We start from the raw sequence: 11,524 nt of genomic DNA, 5'->3' as shown, positions 1-11,524 counted from the left end.
GAGGGAAGTACCAAACTCTTAAAACGCTCACCCTCCCAAATATAGGCCTCTAGTATCGACGAATCAAAAGCCATGAGTGTTGGTCATAGGACAGCCCAAAAGGGGTATCAACGAATGACCTATGAGGTTACCAAGCATACGAAGAAAAGCCAGGACATGAAGAGGAGGCGTATACAAATTCAAAGCCTACGAATTACTGTAGAGACCTGACAGAAGGCGGTCTTGTATAATGTTTGCAGCCACTAAGGCACAAGAAAGTCTTTCAGAAATGCCACACCCAGTCAAAATCCAAAATCCAAAGGCGGGGCTAAGGAGATTTCAACTGAACAAAAAAGGCGAGACAGAGAGAGAGCAGCAGAAAAGGGAGCAGAGAAAAAAGGGAACAGAGAAGCCAAGAGAGAGCAACAACGGGAGCCTGAGGGGAGAGCTGCGTGGGCATGGCCGTGAAACAGAGAAGGACAGAAGAATCCCAGAAGAAGAACAGGTGCAAAAGTGGGGGTTTGCGAAGCAATCAAGACAGTGAAAGTGACAATCAATACTCAGTAAATTTCCCTTGTGCCTATAGACTCGTAATTACAACAAGTGCCAATTAAGTTTTATCAGTCCAAGAGCCCAGTAACTCAGAAGGTGGAAAACATGTGTAAGAACCCCTAACGAAGAATAAACTTAATGCAAAGAAACATATCAATTAATTTCTCATCCTAACAGAACCCCTTTACCTAATTCTCCAAAGTATAGCCTCCAGTGTCGGCACACGTTACCTTAGATCTGTGCAAAGAAAGTAAGTACCGTCACAGATTTATTGGTGGCAGAGCGATGGGATACGATGAGATAAAGATTGATATAGTGACAAGATTGACTGATGTCGAGCGGTAAGGATAGGAAGAGACAAAAGAGACAGTAAAGAAATGGTGGCTAGCGACGTGATACGAAGACACGAATGACAGTTAAAAACAGCGGCCGCGAAACGGAATAAAAGTTTAGTGTCGGCATAAGAGATTTCAATCCATTCACGCCACTCGAAAAAGAAAGTTCTCCCCCAAAGACAGTTATCAGTGCTTCCCCAAATTCAAAGACAGTTATCGAGTCGTAACAATAAAAGCCACCCACACTTTGCGAAGAAAAACTCCACTCCGAAAAACAGTGAAAGAACTTCCACTAGAAGAACAAGATATCGAAAGCGTAAAGAATATATCAAGAGGAAAGAAAACATATTCCGAAAACGCAACAGTCAACGCAATCGAGAGAGAGAGAAGGAGATCCCCTTTCCCGAAGAGAAGAAGAGAGAGAGAGAGAGGGGGAACCAACACATCATTCAACGCGCTGGTAGGCGAACGCAAGCTGTCAGACGTAAACCCGGGTGTCGAAGACGACGAAAGAAGTTAAGTCCAAATAAATGTCCCACACTTACATAACATTAAACTTTATTAAAAGTAAATTACGCGATTAACATTTCAGTTAGACAATTTCTGGTATTTCAAGATTAAAAGATTTTCACACTGAACCTTTTTTTTTGGCAACGAAACTCTATATTTCTTCATTTTACTAATTATAACTAATCAGCTACTAAGACCTTTTCCCGAACATTTGTATTTACTAACCAATAACTTTAAATTTTAATTTGAATTTTGATTGTGTTATTTTATGTTATTTTTGTGATTTTAGTTGTTTTATGATTTCTTATATTTTGTTTTTTTTGTTTTAGTATTTGCTTTTTACTTTTATTCGTTACGTCGAATGAATGTTTACTTGTTTTTATTTTGTTTGTTTAGGATAACAAGGGTATTCACGGGAGGTCTCTCGTTAGCGTTACACTTTACGGTCAGTTTCAGTATCGTTTTACCAGTTACTGTTAAGAGGGTTTTTGTTGTTATTTAAGAATCGCTTACCGGTAACGTAAGACTTGAAGAATATTTCTGGGGGGGAAAATTCTTTTTTTTTTGGTGATCGAATACTTTAGAGTAAAAAACAGTTTATTGTTATTTATTTATTTTCTTTTCTGGATATTACTGTCATAACTTTGATACTTTTAATGATACTCAGTACTTAAGAAAATTTCCATTAACGAGTCGATGGTCAAGGAGAGACCGACTCCTTATCAGAACGTAAGAACGCCTGTGCTCACGAGAAGTCAAACAAGGAAATTAACCATGCCGGAAGGTACACAGTCCGCGAATTCGAACGCAGCAGTAATGGGAACACATAAGGGACATGTGATTAATCACATAGCTAAATTTTGCGGAAGAAAGGATGGTCAGTTAGCTTGTAACTTAGAAAACTGGAATAGAGCAGTTTGGGACACGCCTAGATAGCATAAACGGGGACAGATAGAGAAAAGCTTATTGAAGCCAAGAGTTATCTTGATTTGGAAGCCGGAGGAGACTTAGAACGGTACGTCCACTCCGAGACTTACCGAGATCTTAAGAATTGGGAAGAATTGAAACGGTATTTTAGGAAGGTTTATTCCACAGTTGGTGAAAGAGATCCAGTTACTAGCTTGGCAAGGATAGTGCGTCAATTTAACGTTAGACGAAAGACGTTATCAAGAGTTTAGCTCTCAGTTGTATAACAATATGAATGAATGGGGTAACTTCATGGAAACCACATTGGTTGGATAGAGGTAGAAGGAGGCAAGCAAAAAATGCTAATGAGTCATGTTAAAAAATATTTGACTAGCAATAATGATTGGAAGCCTGCCAACGGAAGTTATTGCAAGGATGACTCGTAAGTGGGAGACATCCGATGATGTAGCAGAGATTGAAGAGGAGGAAACAAAAATCTTAGGTAAAAGACCTGAAGGGAATCCTATATACAGACCTTTAGTCGTTATAGGACAAAAGGAAAGAGGTCCAAATAGATCTAGGACACCATCTAGAAATCAGAATAAGATGCCAGGTAAATCTTCTCAAGGAGGATTTTCGACAGTCACGTGTTATAACTGTCAGAAGAGAGGAACATTATGCCAAGTTGGGGGGGGGGGCAACTTGCCGAGGGATAGCCTTCTGTCCTTTCCATAAGAGAACAGGACATAGTGCTCGAGAATGCAGAAATAAATTTGTTTCAGCTCCTAGAGGTAGATCTCAGTCGAGAGGCAGAAGTAGAAACAATAGTCAATCTCCCCCAGTTAGAGGAAATAGAGATTCCGTCCCAAATAGATATGCTAATCAAACAGCAAGTATAGGTTATCAACCAGTTCAGTCAATGTCAGACGACGCAATGGGAAATTTTCTGCTTACTGGTACAATGAATCTTCCTCTATAACAGAGAGAACGTCCGGAATGTCAAGGCTAAGCCCAGCTACACAGGTTAGCAAAGTTGATGTAGGGAATGAATATAATTATAGACCATTATTTCCTGCACATGTCGGTCTAGAGAAACCTATTATTACATTCTTTGATACGGGTAGTCCTAAGAATATAATGTCAGAAAAGGTGTATCGGTTGTATTTTTCTCACTTAAGTTTGAACACAGCAGTAGATTGTAGAATCACAGACGTCCAGGGTAATGATATCCACGTAATTGGACAGTTAGATTTTCCATTTAAGCTAGGAAGAATTGCTCTAAGAGAAAATGTTCTGGTAGCCAGAGATATACAATTAGCTTTTGCTCATTTGCTGATAGGTTATCCAACTATGGCTAGACAAGGGATAGGCATTGATGCCCCTAGAGAACAACTAGTGATTAACAACGGTCGTGAGATTTCTAGAATACCAATATGCAAGTTAATTAAAAGAACCCAGACTACAGAGAATCCCACACTGAAAGGTATCGTTAAAGAAGGATAAGACAGAGGGAAGATATCCAGAATGCATCACGAAAGTTCACAAGCAGATCATTAACCTCTTAGAATCAAATCAATGCACTTATTCAAAGTTAGAGAGGGAATTAAGACTTAAACCAGGAGAAAGTACGTGGGTAGAATGTACAGTAAATCCAATTTTTGAAGGGAAGGAAATTCTCACGCTTACTGAAAGGTCACAAGTAAACGGAATACATTATTCTTCTAGTTTACACGAAGTCAGACAGGGCAAAATAGCGTTACAGATTACGAATAACAGAGGAGGAAAGGTTAAGTTAACACCAGGTACAGAGATAGGCCTAGCAGAAGTTGTACTCCATACCTATCCGAGTTGTAGAAAGGGAAACGGTAGCCGCGATCAGTAAAGGAAATGAAATTACGCTCAGGACATAAAACTGAAGAGCTAAGATAGGATCTCATTTAAAGGACATTAAGGAAAACCATGTTAGAGAAGAATTCATAGACTTATTGTGCGAATATCAGATATAGTCGCTCTAGACGGCGACACCTTGGGAAATACACCGCGAAATAACGCACAAGATAGACATTCCATCAAACACAAAGCCAATCTACATACCAGCCTACAGAGTAGCACATTCCAGAAGGAGATCATTGAAAGAGAAGTACAAAGAATGAATAGGCAAGGATAATAGAACCATCTAAATCCCCATGGTCTTTTCCACTTTTGCTAGTTCCTAAAAGGGACAAAACTTACAGAATAGTTGTGGATTTCAGAAATTGAACCAATTACTGAAAATGATCCGTTATCCAATGCCGTCAATGCGAGATCTTATCGCCACTATAGGTCCAAGAGATACTTCACCACTTATAAGATTTATTGCAAGGATTCTTGCAAATTCCTCTAGACGAAGAAAGTAAAAAACCTTTGACTGCTTTTTCCACTAGTAACGGCAGATACCAGTATAAAAGAATTGCCTTTTGGTCTAAAGTCAAGCCCGGTAACTTTTGTAAGATTAATGGATAAAATTTTTGGGCGATTTACTAGGCAAAGACGTACACTGTTTACATAGATGATTTGGTAATAGCAACAGACACCATAGAGGAACACATAGACTTAGTCAGAGAAGTCCTAAAGAGATTAAGAAAGCCAACCTGAAGCTTAAATTAAAGAGTGGTACTTCTTAAAGGAAAATAGACTACCTTGGGCATACACTAGTGAAAAGGGCGTAGAAGTAAACGACGAAAAGATTAAGTCGATCAAGGAATATCCTACACCTCAGTGCAAGAAGGACGTAAAGTCATTCTTAGGTTTAGCAGGATTTTACCGCAAGTTCATAGGGAGCTTTGCAGTCATATCCGCACCACTAACTGAACTTTTAAAGGAACACGTATCATTGTATGACAGACAAGCAGCAAGAAGCATTCGATGAATTGAAAGAAAGATTAACACAAAATCCCCCAGTACTTAGCTTCCCAGACTTTGGCAAAGAATTCTTTTTAGCCACGGACGCAAGCTGCATTGGTATAGGAGCATGTTTAATGCAAAGACAAGATAATAAGTATAATGCCATAGCTTATTAACAGTAGGAAACATTAAAGCCCTCAGAAGTGAACTACTCAGTAACAGACCTCGAGTCTCTAGCTATTATAGACGCTTTAAAGCATTTCAGATATATCATTTTTGGTTACAAGATAACCGTGTTCACGGATCATTCAGCTGCAGTAGAAATGCTAAAGAACCCTAATTTTTCTGGACGAAGAGCCCGTTGGTTCATGACAGCCCAAGATTATGATATAGAGGTGAGATATGTCCCTGGGAAGACGAATAAGGTAGCAAATGCATTATCAAGATATGTGTCACAAGGTGATTAGTATAAATATGATAATTCAAGAAGAAGAAAAGAATGAAAAAAAAAAACAATGTGCAATGACGTAAATGTACTCACCATGTATTATACAGAGGAGCTTTCCCGGCCAAAATTTCATAAAGGAACAAGAAAGAGATGAAAGATAGTAAGGGCTGTTCAAATACGTTAGAAACGAAAGAAAACACAGCAACAAGAATTAACCGAACTAGGTAGGAAGGTTGGATGTCCCACAGATGCACTAACGGACATAGATGGCATATTAATTTGGATGTGTCACGAATATGACCCATTTGGTCAATTTCTAGGTGTACTGCACAAAAGGTTAGTACCTAAGAGTCTAAGAAATAAGGTCATTGAGCTAATGCACGACGATGACATGAGAGCTCACCCAGGAAGGGATGAGACTATTAGATTAATCCAAAGAACTTTCATTGGAAGGGAATTCACAAGGATGTTTAGTAATTATGTGAAGAGCTGCAATACATGCAACAGCTACAAGGGAAGAACAGACAAGGAAGTACCACTAGGGAAATATCCTATCCCACAGACCCTCCTTTCGAAAGATATCTATTGATCTTATCACTAATCTCATACCACGAGTAAAGGGAAGGGAATAAGAATATACTAGTATGTTCGACGCGCTCACGAGATATACAGAGTTGGTACCACTAACTAGTAAAGTGCCAAGGATTGTGCAACCGCACTCTTCGCTAAGATATTTTGCAGATATTCTGCCCCACAGCTCATTATTTCTGATAATGGGACCGCCGAGTTCAACAACTCGTTAGTTCAAGAAATTTGTAAAGCCTTTTAAGGTAGAAAAGGTAGCGATACAGCCGTTATCACCCAGCTAGTAATGGCTTAGTAGAAAAGGAATAACAGGAAGGTTTTAGACGTATTACGTCACACAGTAGGACAGGATCCTGACTGGGACGTCAATTTACCTTTAGTCCAATTATCATTAAATGCAAGGCATCATACGAGTACTCGAGCACTCCCTAAAAGCTTTGATGGGATATGAAACCCAGATTACCTTATGCATGGCTGAATCAGCCAATACAGCCTAATTACTCTGAAGATATCATGAATATAAGAATCGGAAACTTTAAGTAATCCCAAGCAATTGCACAAGAATCTAGAAGAAGCCCAGCAGAATATGATAGAGAAGCATCAAGAAGGATTAAGGCCTGTAAGACTACAAGAAAGGGGGGATGAAGTCCTATATTAAAAGCAAGGAAGTAAGAAGTGGTATTAATTATAAGTTAGCCACAAAAATTCAACAGACCATACAAGGTCGTGAGGACGTACAAGAACTAAGATAAAGGTTAAGAAAAATGAATAACCAAATGCCTTCCACATATGCTGAATCATTAGAAGAAGAAGAATTTTGGATAAACAAGGACAAGGTCAAGAGAACCAAGAAGTCGAAGAATCCGAAATGACAGAGACCGCGTCAGAAGACATTCCAGAAGAAGGAACTAGATATAACTAAGGAATAGAAGAGTCACTTTTCAGTGAAACAGAAGAACAAACCCATTAATTCATCCCAATTATTCCCATGTATTTATTTGATTTCTTTAATTGCTAGCTAAGTTTACCTCATCGGTCGACTTAGAATAATCTTTTATTGTTGCAATTCTTACTTTAATTAGTCGGTTTGTAGCAAGAGTTTTTTGGTTAAGTGCACTTAACTTCAAATTATTTTTGACTTGAAGGGAAAATATTTGGGTATGTAAAGGGGGGAAACGATTCAATGCGCAGTATAAGAATTTTAAACGTATATTAAGTTTAATCGTTCCATAAGAAACATTCTTAGAAGTAAAAGCATAAATAAGACGGGTTAAGTTAGACATTAGTGATTTTAAGATACGAGAATTCGTTTCAGAATGATTAAGTTATTGAAGGGGCGATTAATACACTTATTTTGTTCAAAATCCATAAATGTTGATTGATGAAAACTTATTAATAAGCTATTAATCAACAGACTTACTAATAAGATATTAATCGATGAAGACTCATTAACAAAGATAGTAGTTGTTGAAAAACTTACTAACAAGATATTGATTGGTGAAAACTAACTAATTGTTGTCACAGTAGAAGAAACCCCACAAGGTATTAACCACTAACCGGTTTCCTTTAACCGAGTTGCCAATTTTGTTTTAGTATCAACGCAGTGAAGTTACATAGTTAATGAACAAGGTTACTCAGAATTACAGTAAGAATGTCCAATGAAATTTTGCATAAACACATACACAAAATCTCAGTAGGAAGTCAAGGACACACTTGTTATTGCATACAAATACACAAGGATATTTTCTCCCAGGACTTGTCTCCAAGCAGCAGGTCACAGCCAACAAGAAGCCATCAAGTGTCGTCAACAAAGAACGAAATTTATTTTTCCATAAGAAAGACGATATCCACCTAGATAGAATAGGACTGAGGACTGGAACCAATCATGTACTGTAAACTTGGATAGTTACCATTGATTTTTTTGCTTCTACCCATGCATTTATATAACTTATGACTTAAGGGCTTTGTATTTTTAACTTTCAGTTTTCTTGTTTTTGGTGATTTAGTTTTGTTTGCATTCAGTTTCACGTTTCTTAATGTGAATTACTCATATTTGAATTCAGTTTGATGATTCTTTTAATATTACTTAATCAAGTATTTGTTCATATTCATATTCAGTTTTTTAAGTTTCTCTGAATGTTACTTACTCAAGAATTTACTCATGTTTACATTCAATTTTGATTGTTGCCCTTAACGTTACTTAATCAAGGATTTGCTCATGTTTACATTCACTTTTGATGTTTTTTGAATTAAAGTTTCAATATGATTTCCAAGAAGCATAAGTTAGGAGTCCTCTTGTAGGTATAATATTTGCTTCAGCTTAGATAACGCTGTCGGAGTCAGCGAGGTAGCGGGCCGAGACTGTAACAGTGTGGCACAGTGTCGTTATTCCAAAGGACAATAACTTAATAATACTTAAGAAAAAGGCACGAAACGGATAATAAGGAGAAAAGAGAAAAGGGAATACGATAATGACTTTTCTTTGCGAAGGGATTTTGTTACTCAAAACATTAGGCTTTTAGCCATTAGACATCTGGTTTTTCACAAAAAATCTCCCCCAAAAAAGCCTCGTCCGTACAGCGATTAGTGACCAACAAGAGATTATGGGCGACGAGCGATATCTACCAGGCATATTCGAGAAATTGGAAACTACTCTCATTAGCGCCTATGACTAATCGGCGTTCCCTTCGTGAACAGGTCAGAGAGAGCCATCTGGCATACGTTAAAAAGGAATTCTATGACCCGTTGTTAGAAAGAGGGAAGTACCAAACTCTTAAAAGCTCCACCCTCCCAAATATAGGCCTCTAGTATCGACGAATCAAAAGCCATGAGTGTTGGTCATAAGACAGCCCAAAAGGGGTATCAACGAATGACCTATGAGGTTACCAAGGCATACGCCCCTAAGAAGCCAGGACATGAAGGAAGGAGGCGTATACAAATTCAAAGCCTACGAATTACTGTAGAAGACCTGACAGGAAGGCGGTCTTGTATAATGTTTGCAGCCACTAAGGGCACAAGAAGTCTTTCAGAAAATGCCCACACCCAGTCAAAATCCAAAAATCCAAAAAGGCGGGGCTAAGGGAGATTTACAAAACTGAACAAAAAGGCGAGACAGAGAGAGCGCAAGCAGAAAAAGGGAGCAGAGAAAAAGGGGAAAAAACAGAGAAGCCAAGAGAGAGAACAACCGGGTGGGGAGCCTGAGGGGAGAGCTGCAGTGGCATGGCCGTGAAACAGAGAAGGACAGAAGAATCCCCAGAAGAGAACAGGTGCAAAAGTGTGGTGTGCGAAGCAATCAAGACAGTGAAAGTGACAATCAATACTCAGTAAATTTCCCTTGTGCCTATAGACTCGTAATTACAACAAGTGCCAATAAGTTTTTATCAGTCCAAGAGCCCAGTAACTCAGAAGGTGGAAAACATGTGTAAGAACCCCTACGAAGAATAAACTTAATGCAAAGAAACATATCAATTAATTTCTCCATCCTAAAACAGAACCCCTTTGTTACCTAATTCTTCCCAAAGTTTTTATTTAGCCTCCAGTTTGGTTCGGCACACGTACCTTAGATCGTGTTGCAAAGAAAGTAAGTACCGTCACATATATAGTAGTATATAGATATATATAAAATATAATATATATTATATATATAATATAATATAAATATATCTATAAAAATATCTATATACATATATATATTATATATTATATGTATAATATAAATATATATAATATATATATATATATATATATATATATATATAGGTATATATATAGTTATGGATATATATTATATATATATTTCTTTTTTTATGTTGGTATTTTTGGGTAAGCAAAATACATAATAGTCTAGTAATCTTCAGTCATTTATCTTCATTTTGAAACAAATTCAAAGTCTCTAGAACAATATCTCGATTTATGGTGAATTTTAGAAAAAAAAACTTTTTCCTTCCCTCTGCGCGCTGATTCGCGGCCGCAAATCTCCGAAATGCGTATGTCGCATTATCCTAATATTTGCTCCTTTTCATATTAGGCTTTTTATAGAGTTTTATATATGAAAATGTGCGCAAATTCATGAACAATACAACAAAAAATAATTGAAGGTTGTAGCTTTTCTCATTTACGAAGTATTTGCATACAAAATACGATAATTAGGAAAAAACTACGTATGGTCAACTTTGACTCAACCGAAATGGTTGAAAAATGTAATTGTAAGCTAAAATCTTACGGTCTAGTAATATTTAGTCATTTATCTTCATTTTGAAACAAATTCGAAGTCTCTAGAACAATATTTATATTTATGGAGAATTTTTGAAAAAAAAATTCTTCCTATCCCTCAGCGCGCCCGCAAATCTCTGAAATGCGTACGTCGCATTAATATAGAGTATTAAGGGAGGAGATAGAATTTGAAAAATAGGTTATTTTTTCTGGATAAATCACCCTGGTGTCACAAAACTGAAGGTCAGAAGCAAAAATCATATGCAGTTTGGAGATGTCCCAAGTCACCTTATTAAGTGGTATAAATGTCAAAGTCCTGTCCTTCAAAAAGGGCATTAGCCGACCAGCCCCCTTAAGGAAATGTTTATTTGAAAATTAAACTATGAAAATATCTGTAATAATCATCAATAATTTCTTGAAAACCAGCCATTGTTACTATCTATATATACCTGAGGGTTCGGAGGGTGTGTGTTTTGAGAGACTATCTTTTCTTCTGTCTGACAGAATTAAAGAATGGTGATCTTGTTGAACATATTAGGCATACATAAAAGTATTGGATTTGTTTGAAAACTTTCATTTGTGTTACAAACAGTTTTTCAGGATCAATGACCTCAAAAATTTTGTTAATGATAAAGAGGCTTACTGACTATGGTATTCAATTTTCACAAAAATCTTCAATTCTTGTATTTTGCTAGCATTTTTTATACATATAACCTGTGCATTAACAAAAATAAAAAAAATCCCAAAATTTAAAACACAGTAACTCTAAATTTCAGAACTGCCCATGAAAGCTTACCTAAAGTTAATGACCCTAATCCTGCATAAGCAGTCATTGGGGTTAGAGGTTGGACACCAACACCAGGTAGATGAGAGACAGATGATGATGGGAGACTGGGTGTGGGCAATTCTGGTAGTAATTGTGGGACCATCATTTGCGTTTGTTCATGGCGCAGAGTCTCATGTAAATTATTGATGGTCCCTTGGACTTGGCTCAACTGCAACATACACATGTATATATATTAAAAACATGCTAATGAAACTAGGACACTTACACAGCAAAACCTCTCCAAGTAGTAAAATATCACATGATTGTTCTTTCATTAAACAAATGGAT

The 11,524-nt window shown here is 37.2% G+C and overlaps 1 protein-coding gene across 3 annotated transcripts in view; it reads right to left on the bottom strand.

The window, feature by feature from the left end:
- Window positions 1-11,524, bottom strand: part of LOC135217132 (uncharacterized) — a 374,498-nt gene that overhangs the window by 22,896 nt on the left and 340,078 nt on the right. For all 3 annotated transcript variants that reach the window (XM_064252839.1, XM_064252840.1, XM_064252841.1), the window contains one exon: window positions 11,207-11,405. In XM_064252839.1, coding sequence (XP_064108909.1) covers window positions 11,207-11,405 — 199 coding nt within the window. The remainder of the gene's footprint in view (window positions 1-11,206; window positions 11,406-11,524) is intronic.

Source organism: Macrobrachium nipponense, chromosome 7 (assembly GCF_015104395.2).
Source record: "Macrobrachium nipponense isolate FS-2020 chromosome 7, ASM1510439v2, whole genome shotgun sequence".
In the NCBI taxonomy this organism is placed as follows: domain Eukaryota; kingdom Metazoa; phylum Arthropoda; class Malacostraca; order Decapoda; family Palaemonidae; genus Macrobrachium; species Macrobrachium nipponense.
This window is presented reverse-complemented; position numbering and strand designations above follow the sequence as displayed.